The sequence below is a fragment of the Bos taurus genome, chromosome 15 (genome assembly GCF_002263795.3).
Source record: "Bos taurus isolate L1 Dominette 01449 registration number 42190680 breed Hereford chromosome 15, ARS-UCD2.0, whole genome shotgun sequence".
Lineage (NCBI taxonomy): Eukaryota > Metazoa > Chordata > Mammalia > Artiodactyla > Bovidae > Bos > Bos taurus.
This window is the reverse complement of record NC_037342.1, coordinates 66169353-66185389: the sequence shown is the minus strand read 5'-3', so window position 1 is coordinate 66185389 and position 16037 is coordinate 66169353. Positions and strand designations below refer to the sequence as shown.

The window sequence follows — 16037 nt, the reverse complement described above, 5'->3', positions numbered from 1 at the left end:
GAAAGGCTTTTCGATAAATGCTGCTAGAGCAACTGGCTATCTGTCCAGGGTGAAAAGTGAAGTTGAGCCGCCACCTCCACTACCCAAAGAATCAATACTAAGTGGAACAAGACACAAAAAGAACTAATGATAAAGGAAGTTACTGATAAAGTTTATTAACTTAAAACGAAGAACTTCTCTGTTCAAGGCACAATTTTTTAAAAAATGAAAAGAAAAAGAGAGTAGAAGATATTTGTAATCCATAAAACAAAGAAGTCAGTTATATATATGTGTGTGGGTGTGTGGGTGTGTGGGTGTGTATATAAATTCCTGTAAATTAATGAGAAAAAGACAACCCATATGAAAAATGAGCAAAAGACCTGAATGAGTAGTTTGCAAAAAAAAGAAAAACACAAAGGACATTCAAAATAGCTTTAAATTTTAAACAAGAAGAAACCATGACATATCCATATGACCGACGAAAGTTAAAAATTCTGTAATAGCAAGTATTGGTGAAGATACTGAGAAAAAGGAACTCTCTTACACTCTTCATGGGAATGCAAATTGGTACAATTTTGGAAAACAGTTGGCAACATCTAGTATTATTGAAGATATGCATAGTGTGTGACCCAACAATCACACTCCTAGGTTGATATTCCATTGAAATGTATGTAGATGTGCAGCAGGAGATATATACAAGAATGCTTGTATCAACACTATTTACAATAATCAGAAGCTCCAGAATTTGGAAATCAGATATTCATCCTTGACAGAACAGGTAACTTGTGCATTATTTATAAAATGGAATTCTACACAACAATGAATATGAACAGTCACCCACTGGATGAATCTCACAAACACAATGTTGAAAGAATGAAGCAAATTCCAAAAGAATGCATGATAACAATACAAGAGCAGTATCAACTGTGTCAAGTTCAAATAAGTTTAGAAATGCATAAATGTGGTAAAAGTATAAAGATAAGCAAGGAAATTACCACCACAAAAGTCAGGATAATGGCTACCTAAGGGAAAGGGAGATGGCTGTAACTGGAAAATTATAAAAAGGGCATTGGGCTTCAATAGTGCTACTAATAATCTATTTCTTCATCTAGGTGGAAGTTCCAACAGTATTTGCTTTACAGTTGTGAGACTGTGCATGTTTTTATACACTTGGTGCATTTTACAATTTTAAAAAAGAGGGAAAATCCTAATATAGCAGATATCCTTACCAAAGTATTTGCTATCCCAGTGGCAGCAACTGCAAGGTTGCTTAGAGAAACAAAAGATGTTACAATGACAATAAGCTAATGAACTAATCACCTAATGAACTGATCACTCACTTTCCTGCCTGGTTAACTCCAGATGTCTCTCTCACTGATTGTAAGCATCCACAGTATAAATAAAAGGCAAATCATCTTCAAATTCATTCATTCAACAAATATTTATTAATATTTATAATATTTCCATACACTGTTCCAGGACACCAGCACGGTTCAAGATAAATAAAGGCCCTGCCCTCCTGCAAAAGATACAGGACAGGGAAACCCCACTCCCAGACGAATTTTGCCTTCACTCTCTCATTCTCTTTTCCAAACAAGCATCAAAGATGAAGAATTAAACCGGACCTCAGGAACACACATAAAGTTATCATCAAAACCTAACCTTAGGGAGTCTCTTCACTACGGAGGAACCACATACGTCGGTTCTCTGGCTAAACTATGGTTTGCTACGTTTTCAAGTAGGCAAAATGACTGCCTTATCAAGAACCTTAAGTCAAGGCACTAGTCTCAACAATGGAGATGCTGTGGGAACTGGCTTAAATGGAGTCAAAATCCCAAGGAACGGCATCCAAAGACCAGAGGCTTGTCATTTTCCAGACACTGTACCCTAGACTTTGCGTATACATTTATTTTTCTCAGGTCAGAGTCCAGAACTTCCATCTGATTCTCAAAAGAGTTCAATCACAAAGGGGCCATTAAGCACTGCTCCCAACAAGTTGAACAGGCCAGCTTTCTAGGAACATGGTGAATGTGAATATGGCTACAGGAAGGCCACGTGAGTTGAAACCCACGTGTCCTGACCTCTGAGGCTATGCTCCGAATGACTAATACTTACTCTTAGTTCCTCGAAGGCTTCATCGAGGGTGGAGAGGTGGTGGCCATGGTGAGCCCCAATGACTGGGCAGAGCACACAGATGAGCTGCTTGTCTTCCTGGCAATAGGTACTCAAATCAAGCCCATGGTCCGGACACTTCCTCTTGGCCACTCTCTCTGCTTCCATTTCTATTTCGGGGTCAAACTCGCTTTCTGCCTCCGTTTCTCCCTCGGCCTCAGATTCCCCTTCTTCCTGGTTGTCCTCCTCGGCTTCGCTCTCTTGCTCGTCCTCCATTTCTTCCTCACTGTCTTCCTCGCTCTCGTCCTCGCTCTCTTCCTCTGTCTCGCTCTCTTCCTCGGGCTCACTGTCTTCCTCGGACTCGATCCCTTCCCCCGCCTCGTTTTCTAGGGCTTTCTCATTCTCCACCGGGGCCTCGACTGCTTCCTCCCCGGCCCCATCCCCGCGGGCTCCCGGGGTCCAGGCCTGGGCAGCGCAGTGAACGTACTCGGCCAGATGGTGTCTGGGGAACTTCTGCCCGTGCGCCTCCGCGTGGTGGCGGCAGTAGCAGAAGCCGCATTCTCGGCACACTTCCTCGGCCCCCGGAGCCTCGTCGGGCTCGCACTCATCACACGTGCCGTCGTGCGGCAGCTCCTCGAAGGCCGCACCCCCTCCGGAGGCCATGTGGAGGCTCTGCCTCGGCCCGGGCTTCTGGGCTACCGATCTCGCCGTCTAGCCTCGGAGCGGCCTCCACCCCAGGCCGGGCCCGTCCCAGGGACTGGCCGCGCTGTGTCCCGCAGCCTCGGGGCCGCTGCTGCCTGCTCCCGGTAGCCCGCGTCCGGCGGAGGAGCGAAGGGCCTCCCCGCCGGCTCGGCAGCTCGGCGTCCGCTGCGCTTCCTCCCGCGGTTGGGGCACTTCCGGCGCGGCCTCCCCGCGCCCCCGTCGGCCCCCGCGCCGCGCCGCCCGCTCGGCCTCCCGCTGCCCCCGACGAGATCGCGGAGCCGTGGGACCTCCGCGCCGCCCCGGTTCCACTTTGCCTCCCCCCTCCCCCCAATCAGGCGGCCTCCTTTCACTTCCTGAGTCACTTAAAGTGGCGATGGTCCTTTTCTGCGTTTCCCGCGGGGGCTCAGCATCCCCGCAAGGAGGGGAAAGATGGAAGAGGTGTCCAGTTCACTCTGCTCACTCTGGAGGCGGGAATTGCGCCCCCCCATCCACCCCGGCCTCCTCCACTCGCTCTCTGGAGTTGTCAATCTGACTTTTCCAGGTCACTAGGCAGGTGTACAGGTGCATTTCAACCTCCTTCCTTCGAATTTGTTGCTGACCGTCTCAGCCCCCGCTGCTGCCTGTTCTGCAACGTGCCAGAACAGTGTTGTTTACCAGACTGAACCTGACCCCTTGGGATTTCCAGGGGGAAAGGTTGTGTTTGTTCCTCTAGGCTCAGGGAATCGGAGTCAGAATGAGCAAACAGACATTTTCGATCTAAAGCAATACTATGCTTTGTCTATTTGCAAAGTCTATTTGCATTCTTGCTCTCTTAGGGGCTCCGAAACTCTAGAATGGTAGCCTCTGTGCCTTTTTTTGAGAGCTTGCCTTGGGTTTGGCTGAGATGTCAGTGAAAATAGGTAGGGAGAGACAGTATTAGTCGAGTGAGAGTTCTAGTATGCAGTCATTATCCTTTATGTAAGGAGGCCATCTGGATTCAGACTGGTTCCTGGAGAAAGAACGAGGATTGTTATTTATTAACCAATACTAAAGAGCCAGGAATTGAACTGGATCTTTTTTGGCTCTTTAAAAGCCAAGTTGGGAAAAGCCACTGCCCAAGGACCCACAAATCCTGGTACTACAACTCACTAGCTTTGCAACTATGGAGAAGTTAATTGATAATTCTCTTTTCCACTTAAAATAAATAAATATATATATATATATGCAAAGTGGAAATAATAATAATACCTACTCTTAGGCCTATTTCGTGGATGAAATGTAAAGGTACCTGCCTTGTAGAAGTATTCACTATATTTTAACTGTTATTGGCACAAATTATAATTAGTGCACATAATGACCCTTAACACATTTTGGCTGGCTGCTGTTTTAAGCAACTCCCCACCTCTACATCATATATATGTCTCTCCATTCATAGAAGAGCTTTTGATTTGTTTATTTGGGAATGGAAATGGACACTTTGATCTAGTCCAGGGAGAAACTGAGATATAGTTGAGAAGAAGGAAGGGAACTGGGATCGTGTCTGTTTTTTATTGATTCACTTAGATACATTTGAGCTAGGATTTCTAGATGATCTTCACAAAAATGCCAGGGGATTGGGGGGGATATAAAAATCATTTAAAATAATTTTTAATACCTGTACCTATGCTGCTGCTACTGCTGCTAAGTCGCTTCAGTCATGTCTGACTCTGTGCGACCCCATAGACTGCAGCCCACCAGGCTCCCCAGTCCCTGGGATTCTCCAGGCAAGAACACTAGAGTGGGTTACCATTTCCTTCTCTAATGCGTGAAAGTGAAAAGTGAAAGTGAAGTCGCTCAGTCCTGTCCAACTCTTTGTGACCCCATGGACTGCAGCCTACCAGGCTCCTCCACCCATGGGATTTTCTAGGCAAGAGTACTGGAGGGGGTTGCCATTGCCTTCTCCACCTGTATCTATGATGTATGCTTTATTTCTGTGCAGCTTTTGTCAGAGATTTTATTTTGAAAAAAATCTTTTGTTTTATTAACCTCAAAGCAATTCTAGGGAATTGCTTTGAGGAATCCAAAGGTTCGTTTTGTTCCAATTCCATACACATTTCTATTTTTTTTGCAGTTCATTTCTCTAGAAATTATGCCTTTTGTTGTCATTATTTGCCTTCCCAGGTGGCACAATGGTAAAGAATCGCCTGCCAATGCAGGAGAGGTGGGTTTGATCCCTGGGTTGGGAAGATCTCCTGGAGAAGTGCATGGCAACCCACTCCAGTATTCTTGCCTGCAGAATTCCGTGGACAGAGGAGCCTGGCAGGCTACAGACCATGGGGTCACAAAGAGCTGGACAGGACTGTGCACGCATGCTCACTGTTATTATTGTCATTATTGTTTGTTCTTAATTTTGTTTGACAGAAAGTTAAAGAATCATATAATTCAGTATCTGACATTTGACAAGCCTTTTTGGAGTCCTCTGTGGTGAGAGGGTCGTAGAGACAGAAGTTAATGGAAATGTTAAAAAGGGACTTTATAAAATTCTGGAGATGGAATATGGCAGACTCACAAGATGGACCATCTGTATCCCTCTGCACAGAAATCAGAATGGTCTGATTCCACAGGAACTGGAAACTTTGGGAGTATGTAGAGACAGAAACGTATAATAATCCACAAACTATAATCCATTACTGCATAAAAATACCTCAAAATGTAGCAGCTTAAAATAATGAACAATTATTACTTCACTTATTCCTGAGCCAGGATCATAGGAGTGGCTTAACTGAGTGGTTCAACTCAGGGTATCTCAAGAGATTTCAGCGAAATGTTGGCTGGGGCTGTAGTCATTTGAAGACTTGACTAGAAGTGTAGGATTTGCTTCCGAGTTGGCTCCTTCACATGGCTGTTGTCAGGAAGCCTTGCCATTTTCTGTTGGGTTGCTTGAATGCCTTCATGATATGGCAGGTAAATTCTCCCAAAGCAAACAATCCAAGAGGGGACAAAGTGAAAGATACAGTGTCTTTTTTTTTTCTTTTCTTTTTTTGGCTCCACTACATGCTTGCAGGATATTAGTTCCCCAACCAGGGATGGAACCATGCCCGCTGCATTGGGAGCATAGTCTTAACCACTGGAACTCCAGGGAAGTGCCTGCAATGTCTTATATTGTCTAAATTCAGACATGAATTTAATGTCTAAAATCATTTCCAACATAGCCTATTAGTTATGGAGAGGACTATTTGTGCAGGTCATGAATATCAAGAGGTGGCAATCAGGGGCATCTTTAAGGCGGGATATCATATTCTGTCCTTTGTCGCCTACTGATTTATGTCTCTCTTAAATATGAACTGAACTGAACTAAATGCAAAATATGTTCACTTCCTCCCAAGTTGCCCCAAACTCTTAACTCATTATATCATCAGCTCAAAGTCCAGAATCTTATCATCTGAAACAGGCCCAGAAGTGGAAGAGGTTCCTAGGTGTGTGTGTGTGTGTGTGTGTGCTCTGAGCGACTAATACACACAAATACACACACACACACACACACACACACACACACACCCCCGTAGGAACCTCATCCACTCCTGGACCTGTTTTAAATGATAAGATTCTGGACTATGGACCCTGAAGTTCTAACAACAGGAAGCAGACTGACAAACACACAGATGCAAATATGAGTTTCTTTTCAAAGAAAGGGTAACTCAGAGAGTAGAATCAAAAGCCCAAGGGGTATAAAGTGAAAAGCCATGGAGAATCATTCCCAGGCAGAAGTAGGATTGAGCCCTAATCAGGGCACTTCTAACACATGTCCAGAAGGATTTTTAGGACTGTTCTGGAACTCCAACTCTTCTGTGCCTCCTATCTTTTCTTCTTTTTGAACAGGAGTGTCTGTACCAATTATCTGAAGCTTGTCCGCCATTGTATGTTGGGAGGCATGGGGCTTCCTGGGTTCAAACAGAAAAGAAACTGCCTGAAATGTGGGATACCCTAGGTTGGGAAGATCCCTGGAGAAGGGCATGGCAACCCACCCCAGTAGTCTTGCCTGGAGATTCCATGGACAGATTCCATGGACAGATTTCTGGGGTTGCAGAGAGTCAAACCCAACTGAGTGACTTAGCACTCATTCACTCATCCCATGCGTAAGTCCTCAGTAAGTCTGCTGGTTAAAATATAATTCTCCACTTTTAGGCTGTGAGTCAGTCTCCAGCTGAAATTAACTTCTCTTTTCTCTGACCCCCCGTGCGTGCGTTCTAAGTTGCTTCAGTCATGTCCAATTCTCTGAGACCCCATGGACTACCCCTGGCAGGCTCCTCTGTCTGTGAAATTCTCCAGGCAAGACTACTGGAATGGGTTGCCATGCCCTTCTCCAGAGATCTTCCCAACCTAGGGTCTCCCACATTTCAGGCAGATTCTTTTCTGGTTGAACCCAAGAAGCCCCAGGGGTAGGGTCCTGTATACAACTCCTCCTTCTCACCTGAATGCCTCCCAACATACAATGGCGGACGAGCTTCAGATATTTGGTACAGACACTCCTGTTCAAAAAGAAGAAAAGATAGGAGGCGCAGAAGAGTTGGAGTTCCAGAACAGTCCTAAAAATCCTTCTAGACACGTGTTAGAAGTGCCCTGATTAGGGCTCAATCCTACTTCTGCCTGGGAATGATTCTCCATGGCTTTGACTTTACCCCTCGGGCTCTTGATTCTACTCTCTGAGTTACCCTTTCTCTTCTATGAAGAGATACTCATGTTTGCAGCTGTGTAGTTTGTCAGTCTGCTTCCTGTCGTTAGAACTTCAGGGTCCAAAGTCTCCTTTTCATTTTGTAGTATCTCTGTCCCATTTACTCCATGTGGGCAGTGTTTTGGCCAGTATCATTCATTTAAAAAGTTTGTGAGTTTCCTGTGAATCTAACTCGGGGTCCATTCCATTGGACAAAAGTCATACTGCAGATCTCTGAGGTAAGCTCTTCTCTACTCTGGAGGCTCATTCTGCTGAAACTGCTGAGGTACAACACTCATAAGTTTCTTTAAAGCCCTATTGTTTGTCTGAATAATTCTCTGAATCACTGCTGTAGATCTTTTTGAGATCTGAACAAACGGTTTTACAGCCACAATCTCACCTTCATCATCTGATGATGTTTTCCTTTCAACACCCTAGAGTTTATTTTTAACTGGAAGTCATTTCTTCATTTTAGTATTATTTGCCATCCAAAGAAGACAGGAATTTTCAAATCTAGCAAGCCCTGGGTCCTTTTTTTAAATTCATTTTTTATATTATCTTTTTCTTCCCACATTTTGCTATAATCGGGAAGAAGACTTCAGTCAACACCTTCAACACTTTACCTGGAAATGTACTTAACTAGAATACCCGATTAATTAGGCAAATTTTCCACTTTCCACATTATTGCAGGTGACAGTGTTGCTAAGTTCTTGCCACTACATAACAAAGACCCTCTTTCTCCAGTTTCCAGTAACATTTTCCTCATTTCCCCTTAAGCCTTTATCTACAGCTTTTTCAAAACCCATCAGGGGAATTCCCTGGTGGTCCAGTGGTTAAGACTCTGTGCTTTCATTGTAAGGAGGTTGGGATTGATCCCTGATGGAAGAACTAAGATTTTGCATGCCTGTGGTGCGGCCAAAAAAAAAAAAAAAGCAGGATTCTCATAACAGTTTCTTCAAGTTTCTTCAGGCTTTTACCATACTCTCCTCCAAGTCCTTCTGTTACAAAATCCTAGCTCACTTTGCTCACAAGATAACCAGTGAATCTGAGACAAGGTTTTGGGACTACCAAGCGACTTTATTTGGGAGCTGGCTGACAGAGAAGATGGCAGGGTAACACCTCAAAATAACCATCTTGTTGGGGCCTGATTGCCAGGTTCTTTTATGGATTAGAGATAGGGGGAGGTGAGGAAACAAAGTGAAAAGACTATTCAATCTTGGCAAACCTCCCCTGGCATGGCGAGCTTCAACCAGGGGAACGTGTTAGTTTTACTTCCTTACAGTCCTTCACAGGTAGGTGGCTCAGGTTATCTCCCTGGGGCAAGCCATTGTGTATGCCTACAGTCGCAAAAGCAGCAAGATGAGGGTTAAAATCACAGAAGCAGATCCAGCATAAATTCAAAACTAACCCTTCTTGGTTATAATTCCAGCTTTCCCTCTATCTAATTCCAAACGCAGTCCAACATTTTAGTTTATGGTTTTGTTATGGAGTGAGCATGTGAGTGAGTCCCTCAGTCATGTCCAACTCCTTTCGACTCCACAGACTGTAGCCCACCAGGCTCCTCTGTCCATGGAATTCTCCAGACTGAAATACTGGAGTGGGAAGCCATTCCTTTCTCCAGGGGATCTTTCTAACCAGGGATCAAACCCCGTCTCCCGCATTGCAGGCAGATTCTTTACTGTCAAAGCTGTTGCAGGAAGAGGGACCCCTTCCAAGGCCTGAAATTGGGCTCTTGTCTAACACCAGAAATGAATTGTCCGAGGAGACACATGTGCTGACAAAGCAAGAGATTTTATTGGGAAAGGGCACCCGGGTGGAGAGCAGTAGGGTAAGGGAATCCAGGAGAACAGCTCTGCCATGTGGCTCGCAGTCTCGGGTTTTATGGTGATGGGATTAGTTTCCGGGTGGTCTTTGGCCAGTCATTCTAATTCAGAGTCTTTCCTGGTGGTGCACGCATCGCTCAGCCAAGATGGATGCTAGCAAGAGGGATTCTGGGAAGTGGACGGACACGCGATGTCTCCTTTAGACCTTTCCCGAACTCTTCTGGTTGGTGATGGCTTATTGGTTCTGTATTCCTTATCAGGATCTCCTGTCATAAAACAACTCATGCAAATAGTTACTATGGTGCCTGGCCAGGGTGAGCGGTTACAATCAGTGTGCTTCCCCTAACAAAGCCACCAGGGAAGTCCAAGAATATTGGAGTGGGTAGCCTATCCCTTCTCCAGCCAATCTTGCAGACCCAGGAATCAAACTGGGGTCTCCTGCATGGCAGGTGGATTCTTTATTATTACTTATATAATAATAAAATATATATTAGTTGTCTATTGGCTCAGACCATGAAGACCCCCTGGAGAAAGAAATGGTAACCCATTCCAGTATTCTTGCCTGGAGAATCCCATGGACAGAGGAATCTGGTGGGCTACAGTCCATGGAATCGCAAAGAGCTGGACAAAACTGACTGACTAACACTTTCACTTTCACTACATAATATACTATTCCAAAACTTTGGGTCATCCTGGGGGTACCACACTTGGCACTGGCATTGTCTTCTTGTTTCAATTAGCAACACCGATAAGGTACCTCCAAGATCCTCAGCAGGCAGTACATGTGGAGAGTGGAAAAAAGAACAGAACAGTTTGCATTTGAGACCATTCATGTGGGACTTTTAAAAATATATGATGTGTTCCTAAAATACACAAGAATCTCCTAATTATGTAGGTGATAGCTCTTAACTTATTAGACATTTGAACCTAAACACATAAGGAAGCCTAGGTTCAGAGAGGTAAAGAGGCTTGTTACATGTTACCCAGCCATAAGGTAGCTAAATTGGGATTCAAACTCAGATCTACCTGACTCCATCTTACAACATTCACTGGTGTTATGAATAGGTGATACCTCCACCCCCAATTGCCTAACCGCTTCCTAGTAAACTTACCTGTCTTTACCTTTCAACTCTGAAATCAATTTCTCTCTCTTTCATGTCTTCCAAAGAGACAATCTGGGTTTAGTAAGATTCATAGCATAGTACATTTAATTTCAGAAAAGTCTCTAGAAGTTGAAAAGAGAACAGGGTGGAATTTCTAAGTCCACTGCTTTAGGAAAGGTATTTGCACCCCTCAGCCTATCCCATTCTCATGTAATTACATTGTCACTTTAGTGACTGATTTCATTCCCCTTCCCCAAGCTCCTGAGAGGACCTAAATCTCATCTCATGCTGTTATCATATTCAGTTCAGTTCAGTTCAGTTGCTCAGTCCTGTCCGACTCTTTGCGATCCCATGAATCGCAGCACGCCAGGCCTCCCTGTCCATCACCAACTCCTGGAGTCCACCCAAACACATGTGCATTGAGTCAATGATGCCATCCAACCATCTCATCTTCTGTCGTCCCCTACTCCTCCTGCCCTCAATCTTTCCCAACATCAGGGTCTTTTCAAATGAGTCAGTTCTTTGCATCAGGTGGCCAAAGTATTGGAGTTTCAGCTTCAACATCAGTTCTTCCAATGAACACCCATGACTGATCTCCTTTTGGATAGACTGGTTGGATCTCCTTGCAAGCCAAGGGACTCTCAAGAGTCTTCTCCAACACCACAGTTCAAAATCATCAATTCTTCAGCGCTCAGCCTTCTTTATAGTCCAACTCTCACATCCATGCATGACCACTGGAAAAACCATAGCCTTGACTAGAAGGACCTTTGCTGACAAAGTGATGTCTCTGCTTTTTAATATGCTGTCTAGGTTGGTCATAACTTTCCTTCCAAGGAGTAAGTGTCTTTTATTTCATGGCTACAATCACCATCTGCAGTGATTTTGGAGCCCAGAAAAATAAATTCTGACACTGTTTTCACTATTTCCCCATCTATTTGCCATGAAGTGATGGCACCAGATGCCATAATCTTAGTTTTCTGAATATTGAGCTTTAAGCCAACTTTTTCACTCTCCTCTTTCACTTTCATCAAGAGGCCCTTTAGTTCTTCTTCACTTTCTGCCATAAGGGTGGTATCATTTGCATACCTGAGGTTATTGATATTTCTCCCAGCAACTTGATTTCAGCTTGTGCTTCCTCCAGCCCAGCATTTTTCATGATGTACTCGGTATATAAGTTAAATAAGCAGGGTGACAATATACAGCCTTGACATACTCCTTTTTCTATTTAGCCAACATCTTATTAAAGTGAGTGCAGTGAAATATGATATCCCAATCCTGCCAAAAGAGCAAGAATGAAGTCTGTACTGCTGGGCCTGACTCTCATAGGCCTCAGAAGCCTATGGAGATGGATACCAGAATGATTCCTTGGCCCAAAATTTTCCTGAACAAGTTCATTTTACCCAATTCTCATATGTATACCCAAGTGGTTCCCTGCTTCTTAATATTGTAATTCTCCAAATACCTCCATCCCTTCAAAAATAAGTATTTGCAAAGATAGCCCCAGGTAAGCTCTGATTCAGATATTTTAATTATACTCCCATGTGGTCCACTGGAGAAGGGAATGGCAAACCACTTCAGTATTCTTGCCTTGAGAACCCCATGAACAGTATGAAAAGGCAAAATGATAGGATACTGAAAGAGAAACTCCCCAGGTCATTAGATGCCAAATATGCTACTGGAGATCAGTGGAGAAATAACTCCAGAAAGAACGAAGGGATGGAGCCAAAGCAAAAACAATACCCAGCTGTGGATGTGACTGATGATAGAAGCAAGGTCCGATGCTGTAAAGAGCAGTATTGCATAGGAACCTGGAATGTCAGGTCCATGAATCAAGGCAAATTGGAAGTGGTCAAACAAGAGATGGCAAGAGTGAACGTCGACATTCTAGGAATCAGCAAACTAAAATGGACTGAAATGGGTGAATTTATCTCAGATGACCATTATATCTACTACTGCAGACAGGAATCCCTCAGAAGAAATGGAGTAGCCATCATGGTCAACAAAAGAGTCTGAAATGCAGTACTTGCATGCAATCTCAAAAACGACAGAATGATCTCTGTTCGTTTCCAAGGCAAACCATTCAATATCACAGTAATCCAAGTCTATGCCCCAACCAGTAATGCTGAAGAGGCTGAAGTTGAACGGTTCTATGAAGACCTACAAGACCTTTTAGAACTAACACCCAAAAAAGATGTCCTTTTCATTCTAGGGGACTGGAATGCAAAAGTAGGAAGTCAAGAAACACCTGGAGGAACAGGCAAATTTGGCCTTGGAATACAGAATGAAGCAGGGCAAAGACTAATAGAGTTTTGTCAAGAAAATGCACTGGTCATAGCAAACACCCTCTTCCAAAAACACAAGAGAAGACTCTACACATGGACATCACCAGATGGTCAACACCGAAATCAGATTGATTGTATTTTTTTGCAGCCAAAGATGGAGAAGCTCTATACAGTCAACAAAAACAAGACCGAGAGCTGACTGTGGCTCAGATCATGAACTCCTTATTGCCAAATTCAGACTTAAATTGAAGAAAGTAGGGAAAACCACTAGATCATTCAGGTATGACCTAAATCAAATCCCTTATGATTATACAGTGGACATGAGAATAGATTTAAGGGCCAAGATCTGTTAGAGTTCCTGATGAACTATGGAATGAGGTTCGTGACATTGTACAGGACACAGGGATCAAGACCATCCCCATGGAAAAGAAATGCAAAAAAAGCAAAATGGCTGTCTGGGCAGGCCTTACAAATAGCTGTGAAAAGAAGAGAAGTGAAAAGTAAAGGAGAAAAGGTAAATATAAGCATCTGAATGCAGAGTTCCAAAGAATAGCAAGACGAGATAAGAAAGCCTTCTTCAGCGATCAATGCAAAGAAATAGAGGAAAACAACAGAATGGGAAAGACTAGAGATCTCTTCAAGAAAATTAGAGACACCGAGGGAACATTTCAGGCAAAGATGGGCTTGATAAAGGACAGAAATGGTATGGACCTAACAGAAGCAGAAGATATTAAGAAGAGATGGCAAGAATACACAGAAGAACTGTACAAAAAAGATCTTCACAACCCCGATAATCACGATGGTGTGATCACTGATCTAGAGCCAGACATCCTGGAATGTGAAGTCAAGTGGGCCTTAGGACGCATTACTACGAACAAAGCTAGTGGAGGTGATGGAATTCCAGTTGAGCTCTTTCAAATCCTGAAAGATGATGCTGTGGAAAGTGCTGCATGCAATATGGCAGCAAATTTGGAAAACTCAGCAGTGGCCACAGGACTGGAAAAGGTCAGTTTTCATTCCAATCCCAAAGAAAGGCAATGCCAAAGAATGCTCAAACTACTGCACAATTGCACTCATCTCACATGCTAGTAAAGTAATGCTCAAAATTCTCAATATTCTTCAGCAATATGTGAACCGTGAACTTCCAGATGTTCAAGCTGGTTTTAGAAAAGGCAGAGGAACCAGAGATCAAATTGCTAACATCCAGTGGATCATGGAAAAAGCAAGAGAGTTCCAGAAAAACATCTATTTCTGCTTTATTGACTATGCCAAAGCCTTTGACTGTGTGGATCACAATCAACTGTGGAAAATTCTTCAAGAGATGGGAATATCAGACCACTTGACCTGCCTCTTGAGAAACCTATATGCAGGTCAGGAAGCAACAGTTAGAACTGAACATGGAACAACAGACTGGCTCCAAATAGGAAAAGGTGTACGTCAAGGCTGTATATCGTCACCCTGCTTATTTAACTTATATGCAGAGTACATCATGAGAAACGCTGGACCGGAAGAAACACAAGCTGGAATCAAGATTGCCAGGAGAAATTTCAGTAACCTCAGATATGCAGATGACACCACCCTTATGGCAGAAAGTGAAGAGGAACTCAAAAGCTTCTTGATGAAAGTGAAAGTGGAGAGTGAAAAAGTTGGCTTAAAGCTCAACATTCAGAAAACGAAGATCATGGTATCCAGTCCCATCACTTCATGGGAAGTAGATGGGGAAACAGTGGAAACAGTGTCAGACTTTATTTTGGGGGGCTCCAAAATCACTGCAGATGGTGATTACAGCCATGAAATTAAAAGATGCTTACTCCTTGGAAGGAAAGTTATGACCAACCTAGATAGCATATTGAAAAGCAGAGACATTACTTTGCCAACAAAGGTCCATCTAGTCAAGGCTGTGGTTTTTCCTGTGGTCATGTATGGATGTGAGAGTTGGAGTGTGAGGAAAGCTGAGCGCCAAAGAATTGATGCTTTTGAACTGTGGTGTTGGAGAAGACTCTTGAGAGTCCCTTGGACTGCAAGGAGATCCAACCAGTCCATTCTGAAGGAGATCAGCCCTGGGATTTCTTTGGAAGGAATGATGCTAAAGCTGAAACTCCAGTACTTTGGCCAACTCATGCGAAGAGTTAACTCATTGGAAAAGACTCTGATGCTAAGAGGGATTGGGGGCAGGAGGAGAAGGGGACGACAGAGGATGAGATGGCTGGATGGCATCACTGACTCGATGGACGTGAGTCTGAGTGAACTCCGGGAGTTGGTGATGGACAGGGAGGCCTGGCGTGCTGTGATTCATGGGGTCGCAAAGAGTCGGACACGACTGAGCGACTGAACTGAACTGAACTGAGTATGTTACTTACTAAATAGTGTTAAGTAATTCCTATAACCACAACAGATATTAGAAATATCTCATTTTCATAACCATTATTTAATTCACCCCAAGAATACAAAAAAACCAAAATCCCACTGATACTTCTTTCAGTTTTCTTCAGATACCTTCAACAAAGCCCTCGCTAGTGGAGGCCTTGCCTCGGGGTGAACAGTATGGAAACTAATCCCAAAAGAGTTATTAAAAAAAAAAAAATCCAGTCAATTGTGTGTTAATTTCTGACTTCCTTCATAGTCTCCAGGCCATCTCCCAGATCCCTGAGTAATACTAATTCTTTTTGGCAAAATTATGTTTTTCAAACTTTTGGAAATGCTTTCTTAGGGGTGGTCTTGGCGTTAATCTGAGTGGGCTGTAGGGAATGAGGGCAGAGACTTAATCATCTATAAAAATCAGTACTCTTTGGGAGTAAGAAAAATCCCTAAATTTGCCTTCCATTATCCAGTTGGAAAAGCGTCACCTGTGGACAGGAACTAATTAAATACTGTGTGTATTAGCAGGTAGAGCACTGCCCTTGTAAATCAGGAATTATAAGACAGAATTGCCCTGAGGCTTGCTCTCTCCATTTACTTGTTTATTTTGGAGTGTAGATAGGCTAGTTAATCATGCTACTGAGATCATAACCTGTCTTTAGTTCTTCTAATACATCTTTGTTATTTTATTGCATTTGATTTAATTTTATTTTTCCTTTATCTCCATACCCCATTCCCATTACTTCAACTTTTTTTCCACAGAATCTCTAACATATTTAATAAAAGTTCATGAATACACATTTTTAAAGTATTTTATTGTTTTGTTTATTTGTATGTTAAACTTTACATGTATGATGCTCAAGAAAGTTTTCTGTTTCTTTCATTTTCTCACTGAATGTTGTGATTGGTAAAATCTTGGATATCGACTCCTTGATATTTGGTTATTCTCTTAATTTCTAATTTTTGTCAATCTTATGGATATAAAGTGATAACTCATTGCAGCAGTATA

General features: G+C 43.2%; 1 protein-coding gene across 6 annotated transcripts in view; it reads right to left on the bottom strand.

Annotated features, from left to right (window-relative positions):
* The window catches only part of TRIM44 (tripartite motif containing 44), a 114167-nt gene extending 111058 nt beyond the window's left edge, over positions 1-3109 (bottom strand). For 5 of the 6 annotated variants that reach the window (XM_005216394.5, XM_024975561.2, XM_005216396.5 and 2 more), the window contains exon 1: positions 2095-3109. In XM_005216394.5, the coding sequence (XP_005216451.1) occupies positions 2095-2754 (660 nt within the window). In that variant the 5' untranslated portion in view covers positions 2755-3109. The remainder of the gene's footprint in view (positions 1-2094) is intronic. The other variant, NM_001105014.2, reaches the window with a different exon arrangement.
* Positions 3110-16037: the final 12928 nt, after the last annotated feature.